This window comes from Podarcis pityusensis (genome assembly GCF_964106645.2).
Source record: "Podarcis pityusensis genome assembly, chromosome: 16".
NCBI lineage: Eukaryota > Metazoa > Chordata > Lepidosauria > Squamata > Lacertidae > Podarcis > Podarcis pityusensis.
The window spans coordinates 8,033,166-8,048,459 of record NC_138041.1 but is presented as its reverse complement, the minus strand read 5'-3'; the positions used below and the strand labels follow the sequence as shown (position 1 = coordinate 8,048,459).

The 15,294-nt window shown below is 50.3% G+C and overlaps 1 protein-coding gene across 1 annotated transcript in view; it reads left to right on the top strand.

Annotated features, from left to right (window-relative positions):
* The first annotated feature begins 1,736 nt into the window (after nt 1–1,736).
* Nucleotides 1,737–15,294, top strand: part of NPR1 (natriuretic peptide receptor 1) — a 61,868-nt gene continuing 48,310 nt past the window's right edge. Inside the window, exon 1 of the mRNA XM_080984548.1 lies at nt 1,737–3,022. Within this exon, the coding sequence (XP_080840674.1) occupies nt 2,254–3,022 (769 nt within the window). The 5' untranslated portion in view covers nt 1,737–2,253. The remainder of the gene's footprint in view (nt 3,023–15,294) is intronic.

Genomic DNA, 15,294 nt, shown 5'->3' with positions numbered 1-15,294 from the left:
AATCCTCTCCTAGGCAGCTTTCCGGGGGCCGCACCTCTTAGGTGGGTCAATGGGTGTGACCATTACCTTTGCACAGAAGGCTCTGAAATGTCATGTTTTACGCAGAATTGGATAAAATGACGGGAAGGATTCGAAACCTGCAGGACCAGAGATTTACAGAAGATTGGAAGAAATATACGAACTATTTGAAGAGCAACTGTAATCAACAAATTACGCTAGTAGGACTCCAAGAAGTTTTGTAAGGAGAAATATATGAAATATTGCAAAATAGAGAAAGAATAGAGACATTAGTTGTGAGATTTAAATGTAGTAGAGTAAGAAATGCAAATTAAGTGAATAGATTGGGAAATTTTCAGATATGACTGATGGAAGTCAAAAAATTGTATAAGATATAAAAGTATGTTTAATTATTGTTGAAAATGATATGTTAAAAAACTAATAAAAATTTATATATAAAAGTGGGGGGGGAGAGAGAGAAAGAAATGTTGTGTTTTACATAGAGAGGCTGTGGGGGTGTAGTGCTTAGACTAGGACCCGGAAAAGGCTAGGGTTCAAATCCTGTACTCCACCATGAAGCACTCTGTGTGTGACCTTTGGCCAGTCTCTCTCTCTCTCTCTCTCTCTCCTAACTTACTTCACAGGATTGTTGTGAAGAATCATAGAACTGGAAGACACCCCGAGGGTCATCTAGTCCAACCCTGTGCACTGCAGGGATCTTTTGCCCAGCGTGGGGCTCGAACCCTCGCCGGGGTTCTTGTGAAGCCAAAAGAAAAAAGAATGGGGGAGAGAAATCACATAGGCAGCCTTGAGCTATTTGGTGGAACAGCAGATAAAAACCTGTAGATGTGAGATCCGACTCGGTAAAATAAAACTGCAAACTGCTTGATGCCGCTGGCAAGATTTTTCTTCTTCAAAATTACACAGCGCCTGGCACTCATTTGCAGTGCTAATAACAATCATAGTGTTCTTTGATTCGTCCTAAGTTAAAATACTGCTACTAGAAGAATTATTATTAATTACAAGAACAACAGTAACTCTTGTTATTACTCTATTTATTATTGAATTTACATCCGCACCTTCCTACCCATGGAGCCCAGGATGGCAAACCTAGACTCAATTTTTTTTGGTACGTGTGTGTTTTTTAATAGTTGTTTTTAATCCCCAATGATTTTACTGTTTTATTCCTTTTGCAAACCACTCGGAAGTTTCCCCCACTGCCGAGTGGTATATAACTTTTTACGAAACGAATAAACAAAACGTGCAGTTAAAAAGAGAAACCCTAAGGGGCAAGCAGATTAAAACATTTCAGGATATAGTGACATTAAAAAAACTAACTAAAACAATCTAAAAATTATGGCAATTAATTTAAAAGAGGATGGCTAATAATAACAAGAGGAGAGGATTAAAAAATCTCGGCTCTCCTCTCTCAGGCTGCTTTATTGTTCCTTGATATTTAGCTGAGCTGCCACTGACGTATTTCTTTGCATTCCCGACTCGCAGGTACGTCTCCCTTCCTTTAATTCCCCCACTTTAGGTTAAACCGCTCGGGGACTCTGCATATTAAGCGGCATATAAATATTGGCGGTGACGGCTGCGATGTCCGGACTTGAAATCCCGCAACCCGTCGTCGTGGGTCCTTTGCTGGGCGATCTTTGTTTGGAAAATCCCATGTTCCTGCTTTTAATGGGAAGGAGAGGGGGGTGAGTCGCGGGCAGGAAGGAGTTAAGGCGCCTTGTCGGTGGTGCTGATGATCGCAGCAGCCCTGTCATTGAATGAAGAGAAGAAGAAGGAAAGAAGCAACTCTGGACCCTGCAGTTAGATAAACCTCTGCTCCTCTCTCTCTCTTCACTCCAGGCTGAGTTACGGCAAGGAAGGCGGCAGGCAGCGCGGGCAGAGGCGGACGCGAACTCGGGGCAGGACCCCCTACGCCAGGCAGACGAGCTCAGCGAAACTCAGCACAACTTCTTGGGGACCAGAGATTGGCAGAGGACAGCCGTGGGGTGGGTTGTGTTTTGGTGGTTCTTTTGCACGGCTTGAGAGGAGAAGAGTTTGCAGAGAGGCGGAAGGGAAGGGGTCAAGCGTCAAAATGCAGGGAGCTGGCACGGTGGGCATAAGCGGGCACCCTTGAGAGATTGGCAGGCTTTAGCACACCACACCCTGTGCCACCTGCTGCGGAGTTTTGGGCATCAGTTGGGTTCTGAAGGGGTGAGGAAGCTGGGGGCATCGGGGTGGCACCCAGGGCGAGGCCAGGGAATGAAGGCCTGGCGTCGTGGCGGCAGCAGGGTGGCCCTTTGTGGGCCGTGGCTCTGCCCGGGGACCCCGCTGAAAGCGGCGGCGCCCCACGGCCCGGCGTTTGTGTGGTGGATCCTAGTGGCCCTCTGCCAGCTGGGCCCGGCCGGCGCAGCCAACTTGACCATCGCCGTGGTGCTTCCAGAGCGCAACACCACGTACCCCTGGGCCTGGCCACGGGTGGCGCCCGCCATACGGCTCGCCGTCCGCAAGGTCAACGCTCGGCCGGACCTGCTGCCCGGCTACACCGTCCAGCTGGTCTTCGGCACCAGCGAGGACGACCACGGCGTCTGCTCGGACATCCTGGCGCCCATGTCGGCCGTGGACCTTCAGATGAGCGCCAACCCGGACCTGTTTGTGGGGCCCGGCTGCGTCTACACGGCGGCTCCTGTGGCCCGCTTCACCCGGCACTGGGGGCTGCCTCTGGTGACCGCCGGGGCCGAGGCTGTGGGCTTTGCCAACAAGGCCAGCGAGTACGCCTTGACCACCCGCACCGGGCCGAGCCACGGCAAGCTGGGCGAGTTTGCGGCCTACCTCAACCAGCACTTCAACTGGACGCGCCATGCCATGCTCCTCTACTGGGACAACAAAAACGACGACCGCCCCTGTTTCTTTGCCGTGGAGGGTCTGTACCTCAGGCTGCCAGCCTTGATGAACATGACGATGGAGGACATTCCTTTCCTGGGGGCAAACTACACCGCGCTGATACGAGACATCAGGCGAAAAGCCAGGAGTAAGTACAGAGTCTCTCGGCTATATCCTTGTTCCTCACCTGAGATTTGATTTTCGTACCTGTAGGACTCACCTGGCGCATTGCGTCCACCTCAGAAGGCAAAGAGGTTCCTTGACAGTATGGTGGAGTGGTTAGAGTGCGGGGACTGGGTTCGAATCCCGCCGGGTGGGCCAGTTGCTCGGTCTCAGTCTGGCCTACCTCTCAGGGTTGTTGTCCGGGCAGAATGGGGAGGGGGCAGAACGCCATGCGCCGCCTCAAGCTCCTTCCTTGGGCAGGTGGGAATGTAGTGACCGAAGAAATCTCCGCATGCCCTCTTTTCGGTCTGTTCTGAGGGGAGCCCAAAATCTTGGGTGAAGCTCTGGGTGCCTCTGTGTCCCGGACGCTCTGCTCCCTTGGTTGAGAGTTGGACTGCAGAGCCTTTTCCTCAGGAGTACCCAAAATGAGTACCTCTGGGCATGTGCAGAGACTGAGAATGTTCACAGCTGCTGGGAGCCCAGCTCCTTAGGGGGCACGTTCCTGTTTAGAAATGGGTTTGCCATTATCTCCTCCCTACTTTAGCAAGTGCCCCCCCCTCAAGTAAATCATTTTTTGCCACTACAGATCCCCATCAACAAAACAAAACTCCTTGCCCACCTCAGCCCCACTGATTTTCCACCCCAGATTTCCCTATTCAATCTCCCTTTCTCCCTTCCTGGGCAAGAATTCTCACCCTGAGGCAAACAGGGTGAGAATTCAGGGACAGCGTTGGCAGAACTGAGCCAACTTCAACCGAGCCAATTTTAAACACTTGTTTTCCCTGCTGGATTTCCTACCGTCAACCCCCACCACCTCCAAGTTAAACAATTTAGGGTTCCCTTTGTACATTTCATAAAATCCCAGCCTCCTTCAAGGAGCTTGGAGCCGCTTGCAAAACCCATACTCCACATTATCCTTGCACAACAGCTCTGTGAGGTAGGCTCAGGGACTCTGCTGCTCCAGTGCACCGGCTTATTTTGGCGGAATCCACTGCACAGATCCTTTCCCCAATCCTTGGCTAGCTGGGTGGGGGTGGAACTGAACTTCCCCTGTGGTTGTTTCTTTATTTTGAAGCAGACACGCTCGCTCTTTCTTCATAAGCCTGGGCTGGCGTCCTGTCGGGTGGTGGAATAGCTGAGGTTCAGCAAGGGGAGACCTGCATAGCTCAGTGGCAGGGCCTTTCCCCTTGCATACAGACGGTCGTGGGTTCAATTCCCACATCGCCTCCAGGAATCAGAAGATTCAGGGCAGGTAAAATAAAGTCGTTAAACTGTGGAACTCCTTTCTGCAGGAGACAGCGATGGGCATCAAAGAGGTTTGGGCAAATCCACAAAGCAGAAGGGCTATTAGCCACGATGGCTATGCTCTGGTTAGAAGCAATTACGCTTCTGAAAGCCAGTGGCTGGAAGCCTCATTTGGGAGACTGCTCTTGTGTTTAAATCCTGCTCAGGCTTCCTACAGGCATTTGGGTGGCGGCTGTGGAAACAGGGCGCTGGACTCGATGGGCCCCTTTGCCCTGATCCTTATGTTCTTAAAGGAGCCTTTTATTGGACTCAGATTGCTGCTGCACCTAGCTCTCTGTAATCCCTACACTGGCTGGCAGCAACTCTCAGGCAGGGAATCTCTCCCAGCCCGGGTTGGCGATGGCGGGGATTGAACCTGGAACCTTCGGCATGCAAGGGAGAAGCTTTGTCCCTGAGCCACATCCCTTCCCCGGCAGCCTGGCTCGGTATAAAGTGTTTTCCTCTGTCCCCAAGCAGAGTAATTAATCCGGCCTCCCACGGGGGTCTCCTGCTGTCCCACTGCAGGAGGTAAGCAAGGAAGGATTTTTCTCGGAAGAAAACAGCCTCTCCCTGCCTCTTAAATGTGTGCATGTTTAGCATGCTGGTATGATTCCATTTCAAGAACGCTGACCCCTATAAGATGCATCTGCTATGGTATTTGTGAGGTCGTTCTTTTCCCTAAACAGAATCCGACTTTGGGGACACGCTCCTCTTTCGGCCAACAGCCTCCTCTGTCATCTGAGCCTCTTTTGTATTCAAAGGTAGACTGCCCCTGAAAATTGAGGCTTTATCTGGAGTCCACACTTAGCTATGCAGGGTGATGGATGGAGGTGGGAACTGCCCTCCGTGGATCTGCACATCTAAGTGTTTGCAGGGAATGTTTGCCGATTAGCTGCCGTTTGGGCAAGAACCCTGTTGCGTCCAAGAGGCTCATGGTCGGGGGACGAAGGGGGCACCTCCACACACTCCCTCCTTGAAAAAAACCCTGATTATAATCAGAGGTAGGCTGCTTCGAGGTTCACTTTGAGGTGACCCTGCCCGATCTCTGCAATTAGATCTCCTCCCAGAATGTGCCTAGTTAGTTATATACGCACAGACATATTGTGGCGGTGAGTTCCGTAAGTTAAACCTGCATGGTGCACATGCTTTTTGTCTGGCGAACCTGCGGATATTTCCAGCCCCGCCGTCATTTGTTGATGTTTCTGTTCTCGTTTTTGGGGGGGATCTGAGCTCGCTGCTCTTAATGAAGCCTCGCTTTTCCTTTTGTGACGGGTCTGGATCTTCCTTTCCTGTTAAGCAGCTGGACGCACAAATCCAGGAGCCCACGGCCTGCAGATTGGAGGGCCAGCTTGGCTCTGACCTCTGTGTGCTTTTCCGCATTGGGAGTGTGTGTGTTTGTGCGTTTCTGCAACTGCATGGGAGTGTCGAGCCGTGGAATAAATAGGTGAGAGTATTTTGGGTCCGGGGTGAGGGAACAGCTCACGGCTCACTGTGTGTTTAGCTCAGTTGCCGGTCCAAGGACAAGGTGTTTTTGTAAGTTCGTACATGCCGAAAAACAGCAAACCGTGCGTGTTAACAAATTTATCTTCACATGAGAGGAAGAGCATTGCAGCCCATGAGTTGAAGTGGGAGAGACTGAGGTATTTCACTGCAAAACACACACAGTCTCACCCAAATAATTCACTTAAATCTCACGTATACCGTGGTTCATGTCTCTTTTCGGTAACGGCTGGCGAAACCCAGCCAGATGAGCAGGGTAGAAATAATAAATTGTTGTTGTTGTTATTGTTGTTGTTGTTGTGCAAGAACCCTGAACGGCAGACCCTTGTTCTTATTTATCCCTGCAGTGGGGATGGGGGAGAGGCCATAAAATCCACTTCGCTGCAGCCCCATGGAATGTTTTGTGTATACATGCTCTGCACTCCTTCACAACGACCCTGGAAGGTAGGCCAGCGCTGCTTAGTTTCATCCCCGTTTTGCAGCAAGGGGGGTGGGCAGCTGAACGGGGCTGCGTGAGTGAAGTTGCAGCCAAGGTCAGATTTGAACCATAGCTCATAGCTCAGGGATGTCACTGCTATGCTCGATGGTAACCTGCTTTTTTTTTAAATTATCCTTTGGTTATAAAAAGAGGGCAGAGAAAGGGATCGTGCAAGCTGCTTAGAGATGTGTTTATACAGTGGTACCTCGGGTTAAGTACTTAATTCGTTCTGGAGGTCCGTTCTTAATCTGAAACTGTTCTTAACCTGAAGCACCACTTTAGCTAATGGGGCCTCCCGCTGCCGCTGCACGATTTCTGTTCTCATCCTGAAGCAAAGTTCTTAACCCGAGGTACTATTTCTGGGTTAGTGGAGTCTGTAACCTGAAGCGTATGTAACCTGAAGCGTATGTAACCTGAGGTACCACTGTATTTAGATATGTCCAGTCGGTTTGTGTGGCTCAGCGCCAGAGGACCTAGATACCTGCAGAAGGTCCTGGGTTCGGCTTCCGACTTCTGCACCAGAAACTGCAAAGACTCACTTGCCTGCCAGTGTATACTTGCTTAGATCTGACTTCTGGTAGGCAGCTTCCAAGTTGCTCTTGAAAGCAGACTTTTTATCCAACACCATGAGGACTAGAATCTTACTTAAGTAGGGGAAGAGTTATAGGTGGGTGATAAGACTCTTTGCCTGAAACACCAGAGAGCTGCTGCCGGCCAGTGCAGGCAATACTGAGCTAGATAGACCATGGGTCTGACTCAATATAAGGCAGCTAGCTATGTTCTTTATACAGTGGTACCTCAGGTTAAGTACTTAATTCATTCTGGAGGTCCGTACTTAACCTGAAACTGTTCTTAACCTGAAGCACCACTTTAGTTAATGGGGCCTCCCGCTGCTGCTGCGCCGCCATAGCACGATTTCTGTTCTCATCCTGAAGCAAAGTTCTTAACCTGAAGCGCTATTTCTGGGTTAGCGGAGTCTGTAACCTGAAGCGGATGTAACCTGAGGTACCACGGTATATATTCCCCCCCCATTGTATTTTACTAAATTTCAACATTTTAAACATATACAGTCCAATACACAACTGCATTTTTTCCCTTTTATTTTTGTCGACTTCCCACCACGCTTTCCATGGAGTTGTTGTTTTCCCTCTGCTGCTGAACCCTGTAAAAGACTATTAAATCATAACCACCATTCTATAATCTAGTGGCTTCTGTTGCTCGTAGTTCAAATCCTCGCAAATTCATCGTGCTGTAGTATCTTAGCAGTCTGGTGGGGGAAAACATCCATTCTTCCACAAAACACTCATCAATGGAGTCTCTTAATTTTGCTGTTGATTTTGCTAATTCCGCATAGCCCGTTATCTTGCTTATTAGTTCTTCTTTAGTGGCAACTTCCTCCTTCCATTTCTGCGCATAAAGAATCCAAGCTGCTGTTGTTACACATATATTAAAAACTTTAAACTTTTTTTTTCTGCCCCTATAATCCGCAGCTGGCTATGTTCTATCGATCCAAAGGGACGTGCTGGGCTTTTCCAGCTAAAAAATTACATAAAAACTGAAGTGCTAGAGCGCTGCCTGCAAAGCACCTCTGCAACCTGGCCCCAAACGAGCACTCTGCACGTGTTCTGGAGACCTGCTTCTTAGCCTCCCGTCCCAAAGCCACGGTGGGCGTTCGCTAAAGGGCTGTGCCTCAACTTTTAAGACCTTGGGGCGTTGCGCTGAATCGCATGACTGATGATCCCTGCCATGGGTGAAAGTTAATTTTTTTAAAAAGGTTGGCAGATTTTGAGAACCGTGGGGGAAGAGGCTCTTTCCACCACCACCCCTCGCCCCTGCCGTCCGCCTGCCCCGGTTGCCAGAGCGGAGTTTTAATAGCAACGGGGTCCCGACCTCAGATGGGTGTTAACCGCAGCACGCCTGATAACAGCTGGGAGAGGAACAGGGACGTCTCCGCAGCGGGGTGTGGGTTTTGGAAGGCGTTTGGGGTTTCGAAAGGGGCCTTGTTCGCGGAAGAGCTTGGCTCTGCTATCTTACTTTTCCTGTCAAAGGTGGCGGGTGGAGTGGGGCTGCCCCATAGCAGGAGGGTCAGGGATTCTGGCCAAGGCAGGAGAGCTGTGGAGGGAGTAAACCTGACCCTGTGCTTGGCTCTGGCTGTCTGACTTCTCCCTCCTCTCCCAGATTGGGGGTGGGTGGGCTTCATTTGCCCTGGCACCTTTGCATTTACTGTATTTTTCGCTCTATAAGACGCACCAGACCATAAGATGCACCTGGTTTTTGGAGGGGGAAACAAGAAAAAAAAATTCTGAATCCCAGATCTGGCTTCTGGGATAGCCTCTTGCTGTTCTGGCTTCTGGGATAGCCGCGCGCAGCCTCTTCCGGACAGCGGGATGAAGGCTCCCCCAAGAGCCGCACTCCCTTTAAAGAGCATGCAGAGTATGTGTGCGGCTCTTGGAGGGTTTTCCCCGAGGAGGGAGAAGGGCAGCCCCCAAGAGCTGCACACACGCACCACGGGGCTCTTTAAAGGGAGCGCTGAACAGAGCCTCCCGCCTGCATTCGCTCCATAAAACAAACACACATTTCCCCTTACTTTTTAGGAGGGGGAAAGTGCGTCTTATAGAGCGAAAAATATGGTATATCCCACGCCCTTTCCCCCTCCAATCCTGGCATAGCTCAGTTAGCAGAGCATAAGACTCCTATTTCCATGGTCGTGGGTTCGAGCCAAAGATTCGTGCACTGCTGCGGGTTGGACTTGATGACCCTCAGGGGTCCCTCGACAATTCCATGATTCTAAATCCAGGACATAAGAAGAGGCTGCTGGATTAGGCCAATGACCCGTCCAGTCCGGCGTCCTCTCATCACAGTGGCCAGCCAGGTGCCCCAATAGGAACCCACAACAGGACTCGAACACAGGACCCCTCTCCCCTCCGGAGGTTTCCAGCAACTGGTATTCAGAAGCATTATTGCCCCCAACTGCGGAGGGAGAGCACAGCCGGCCTGGCTACCAGCCATCCATAGCCCTCAGCCGCCATGAATTTGCCTACAGCTCTTTTAAAGTCATCTAGGTTGGTAGTCAAAGGGACGCGGGTGGCGCTGTGGTTTAAACCACAGAGCCTAGGGCTTGCCAATCGGAAGGTCGGTGGTTCAAATCCCCGCGATGGGGTGAGCTCCCGTTGTTCAGTCCCTGCTCCTGCCAACCTAGCTGTTCGAAAGCACGTCCAAGTGCAAGTAGATAAATAGGTACCGCTCTGGCGGGAAGGTAAACGGCGTTTCTGTGCACTGCTCTGGTTCGCCAGAAGCGGCTTAGTCATGCTGCCCACATGACCCAGAAAACTGTCTGCGGACAAATGCCAGCTCCCTCAGCCAGTAAAGCGAGATGAGTGCACAACCCCAGAGTCGTCCACGACTGGACCTAAAGGTAAAGGTAAAGGGACCCCTGACCGTTAGGTCCAGTTGTGGCTGACTCTGGGGTTGCGGCGCTCATCTCGCTTTATTGGCTGCCACATTCTGGATTAGTTGTAGTTTCCGGGTCACCTTCAAAGGTATCCCCACATAGAGCGCATTGCAGTAGTCCAAGCAAGAACCGTCTTGCCCCAAAATGGGAGCCTTTGGTGCCTAGCTTATAAATATGAGTTTCTAGCACTGTTCCTGTCACAATGCCTCTTATTCGCAGTTGATTGGGAGGTCTTGCGCTGCAGAGATTCTTCCTCTTTAGTTATTGGGCTTTTTGCCATAAGAGGAGCGATGGGGAAGCTGCGCTAGAAAGTGTGGGATATAAACTTGCTTTGAGGCAACCTCACCTCACCTCCCTGCCAACAAATCAGAATGAAACCTCCTTTGAAAGCTGAGCTCATCCCATCGCCCTGCTCAGAAATGAAGGCGATTGCTACATAAAGAGGTTGTCTGGAAACGTCTGCTGTCCTGCAAAGAATGGCTATACCAGATGCACATTTACGCTTGCAGTTAATTCCTGCTAGCGGGCTGCATCTGGTCGGCCACTGTGAGAACAGGACGCAGGGCTAGATCCAGCAGGTCTGGTGTGTGTGTGTGACATTTTTTGAAAAGAACTGGGTATGTTTAGCCTGCAGAAGAGAAGATTTAAGAGGGGGCATGGCAGCTGCCTTCAAACAATGGGCTGTCTCTCTCACACAAGAGGCATAGCAGAGAGAACGTAAGCCGGGTCTTCCTGATACTCAGATCGGTGGTTGTTGCAATTTGCAATAAGAAGCCTGGTTCTGGTTTTCCTTCTGTGCCTCCTTGTTAAGTTGCAAATGGATGGAGAAGCGAATGTGGCCGGAAAAAGGAAGAAAACAGGATCTCCCAGCCACAGGGGTGCAGCCCATTCAAATATGTCAGACCTGAGACCTCTACCATGTACAGAGTTCCCTGGGAAGCGGGGGATTGGCTGTAAAACTTTGGTAGCTTTGCGAGGGAAGACAGTGTCTCCCAATAACTCTCTCTCCCCCTCTCTCTTTTTAAAAACAATACTTTATTGAAATTTGTATATAACATAGATAATGTACACATTCTTGAATGAACAAAAATATAAACAGAACCGTATAAACAAAAACCATATACGAATAGTTTTCTATATGTTTACAAAAGATTTATGCTGTCTCTCCCCCCCCCCCAATCTTTTTACTAGCATAAATTAAAATAAATGAGAATAGACTTCCTATCATTTCCCGGTGCATACTCTTTTTCTGATGATGAATGTACCTATCATTATTAGCTGACACTTTCTATATTTTCTAATACATTCTTACAACAATTCGTACCTTTTGTCTTGTTTCTTATGGGCTACTTTAGACGAGGGTCAGTCAAATTCTTCCATAGACATTATACCACTGTTATGGTTTCGTAGATATCTCTTATATTTATTCCGTTTTTGAACAAACACTTGTCTTGTATTACCTCTCAAACTGTTAGTCAATTGCGCCATTTCTGCATATTCCTGTAATTTACACTGCCAGTGTTCATTGCTACCAGTGTTTGAGCATCCTTAGCAAACTATAGCTCCCAGGATTCTTTGGAAGCCGGGAGGGTCAAAGTGGTATCTCAGTGCTCAGAGCCAGGGGAGTGGCGGTGGAACGACAAGGAGTGGTTAGAGGGAGAAAAGGGAGAAGACCGGGAGGAGGAGGTGTTGGAATCTGAAGAGGCAACAGGCTTTAGTGAGCAGGGAGAGTCCGTGGCAGAGAGCAGTCCAGAATCGGAGGCAGAAGCAGAGGCTGGAGAGGAGGGGGCCAAGAGGCCGAGTTGAGGCAGGCTGCCGAAGAATCCAAGAGGTCTCCCCCTCCTGCGATGGGCAGCTCTCCTCCTGCCCCCTGGACTCCCAGGACCAGGAGAGGTATGAAGAGGGCCGAGTACAGGCAGACAAGGCATTGGAGTCTCAGATTGCTTGGGAAGGAACTGGAGGAGGAGGAGACTTAGGGAGCTGGGGGAAGTCACAGTCCTCGCAACTCTACCGGGAAGAGCTGCTGCGCTCACTAGGCCTGGCCTCCAGAGCTGCTTTGTTTCTTTGAATAAGAGGAGAACTTCCCTGGCACTGTGTGAGTTATTGCTAACCTGGTCCTGACAACACGTAGCTTTGGAGAGTGCAGAACAAACTGCTCCTGAGTTTTCCCCACGCACCTTCTCCAAAGTGACCCCGGGAGCCCATCCTCAGTGGCCGACTCCCCTCCTTCCATTCTGATTGGCCCCAGCCAGCACAAAGGATGAGAAGACTTCTCAGTGGCTTAAAAACTTCCCTTTTATTCAGGAAACTGAGCCTATCTCTCAGTTGGGTTGCAGGTTGTGTTGCTAGAATTTGCCACAGCATCTTCCAAGTGACCTCATTTCCATTTCGAATATTTCAAATATTTCTCCTTATAGTTAAGTATTTTTATTTTACTTGATTTGGGGGGGGGGTATGTGTGGATATGGCCTGGACTTTTCACCTCTAGGGTGACCCTTTCTGTTTTGGGTTGATTCCCTGCAACAAAGGGAGCCGGTGTGGTGTAGTGGTTAAGAGCAGTAGACTCGTAATCTGGTGAACCGGGTTCGCTTCCCCGCTCCTCCACATGCAGCTGCTGGGTGACCTTGGGCCAGTCACACTTCCTTGAAGTCTCTCAGCCCCACTCACCTCACAGAGTGTTTGTTGTGGGGGAGGAAGGGAAAGGAGAATGTTAGCCGCCTTGAGACTCCTTCAGGTAGTGATAAAGCGGGATATCAAATCCAAACTCTTCTTCTTCTTCAAAGGACACATCCACACCAAACACGTAATGCACATTTAAAAGCACACGTTTCCACCCTCCTGGATCCCGGGAACCGTAGTTTAAGGGTGCTGGGAATTGTAGCTCTGTGGCAAGGTACCCAGGACTCTTTTTTGGGGAAGCCGCGTTCTTGGAATGCACTGTGTGAATGCGACCCAAAATGGCTGGGATCCCAGAGGTGCTTGTTTGGCCTTCCCCCTACCCCCCCCCCCCAGCTCTGGCTCACTTCCACCCACACCCCCCTTTTTGCTCGAGATTGTTTTCTCAGCCTGGTGTGGGTCTTTGTTGTTGTCTAGGGCGGCTGCTATTTCTGGGGCTGCTCTGCGTTCCGTCAGGAATGTTCCCCGGAGTTTCTCACCGCCGAGGGAAACGTAGAGCTGGTGCCTCCGGAACGGCAATAAAACGGTTGGCTGGCGCTGCCAGGAAGGGCTCACAAGGCCTTCCTGTTCCTTAGATGGGAGATGAGCCGTAGCTCAGTGAAAGAGCACGTGCTTTGAGTGCAGAAGGTATGGGGTTCGATCCCCAGGCAGAGCTGGGAATATCCTGTATTAAACCCTGGGCCAGGCTTCCTTAACCTCGGCCCTCCAGATGTTTTGAGACTACAATTCCCATCATCCCTGACCACTGGTCCTGCTAGCTAGGGATCATGGGAGTTGTAGGCCAAAAACATCTGGAGGGCTGAGGTTGAGGAAGCCTGCCCTGGACAGTTGCTGCCGCTCAGTGTGTACACTATTGAGCTGGATCATGAGTAGACAAACTAAGGCCCAGGGGCTGGAACTGGCCCAATCGCCTTCTAAATCCGGCCCGCGGATGATCCGTGAATCAGTGTGTTTTTACATGAGTGGAATGTGTCCTTTTATTAAAAATACACCTCTGGGTTATTTGTGGGGCCTGCCTGGTGTTTTTACATGAGTAGAATGTGTGCTTTTATTTAAAATGCATCTCTGGGTTATTTGTGGGGCATAGGAATTCGTTCATCCCCCCCCCCATATAGTCCGGCCCCCCACAAGGTCTGAGGGACAGTGGACCGGCCCCCTGCTGAAAAAGTTTGCTGACCCCTGAGATGGATGGACCAAAGGTCTGAATTGGAATAAGGCAGCCTTCATTGGTCCTAGGAACTAACAGGTGACCATCATCTACAGAAGCACAGGTCCCCACTTCTGAACTAACCCCATATTGCGAGCTTTGACCGGCAGGGTCTCTTCAGCATCTCAGGCAGTCTTGTGCCATCGAAGGCCTGTGGCCTACCAAGGGATGGAGCTTGGTGGCACATCGCCTGCCTTGCTTGCAGAAGGCCTCGGGTTCAATATCTGATAACTTTAAGCAATAAGCTGATAACCTTGTGGAGGACACTCCAGGCTTCTTCTAAAGCTTATCTTTAACCAGAAGAAGAACCAAAGCTCTCCAGTCTTCCCTGGATATAAATAGACCTTTGCTTGCAAACTGCACCACCTATCCCTGGGCCAAAGGTCAGTGCCGGGTATGTGTGTGTGTCCCTCTTCTCTGAACGCATCTTGTGGAAGGCTGTCTTCCGCCAGTCGTTTTACTCTGCAATTTTTCTGTTTCCCCACATGTCTGGAGGCCAGAAGGACGTGTTGTTGTTGTGTTGTTGTTTGAAACGAACAGCAGAAAACGGGAGGGGCCACACTAGCGATATCCCCCACATTTGAATATGGATGGATGGCGGCTAACAGATTGAGGTTGAATCCTGACAAGACAGAAGTACTGTTGTTGGGGGACAGGGGGTAAGCAGGTGTGGAGGACTCCCTGGTCCTGAATGGGGCAACTGTGCCCCTGAAGGACCAGATGCACAGCCTGGGAGTCATTTTGGACTCACAGCTGACCATGGAGGCGCAGGTCAATTCTGTGTCCAGGGCAGCTATTTACCAGCTCCATCTGGTACGCAGGATGAGACCCCACCTGCCCGCAGACTGTCTCGACAGAGTGGTGCATGCTCTGGTTATCTCCCGCTTGGACTACTGCAATGCGCTCTACGTGGGGCTATCTTTGAAGGTAACCCGGAAACTACAACTAATCCAGAATGCGGCAGCTAGACTGGTGACTGGGAGTGGCCGCCGAGACCACATAACACTGGTCTTGAGAGACCTACATTGGCTCCCAGTATGTTTCTGGGCACAATTCAAAGTGTTGGTGCTGACCTTTAAAGCCCTAAACGGCCTCAGCCCAGGATACCTGAAGGAGCATCTCCACCCCCATTGTTCTGTCCAGACACTGAGGTCCAGCACCGAGAGCCTTCTGGTGGTTCCCTCGCTGCGAGAAGCAAAGCTACAGGAAACCAGGCAGAGGGCCTTCTCGGTAGTGGCGCCCGCCCTGTGGAACGCCCTCCCACCAGATGTCAAAGACAACAACTACCAGACTTTTAGAAGACATCTGAAGGCAGCCCTGTTTAGGGGAGTATTTAATGACTGACGTTTTAATGTACAGTGGTACCTCGGGTTAAGAACTTAATTCATTCCGGAGGTCCGTTCTTAACCTGAAACTGTTTTTAACCTGAGGTACCACTTTACCTAATGGAGCCTTCTGCTGCCGCTGCGCGATTTCTGTTCTCATCCTGAAGCAAAGTTCTTAACCCGAGGTACTATTTCTGGGTTAGCGGAGTCTGCAACCTGAAGCATCTGTAGCCCGAGGTACCACTGTATTTTTAATCTTTTGTTGGAAGGGGTATAAATACTAAATTATTATTATGAATATCCCCCCCGTGTCTGAATGCACCCCAGTAAAGTGGAA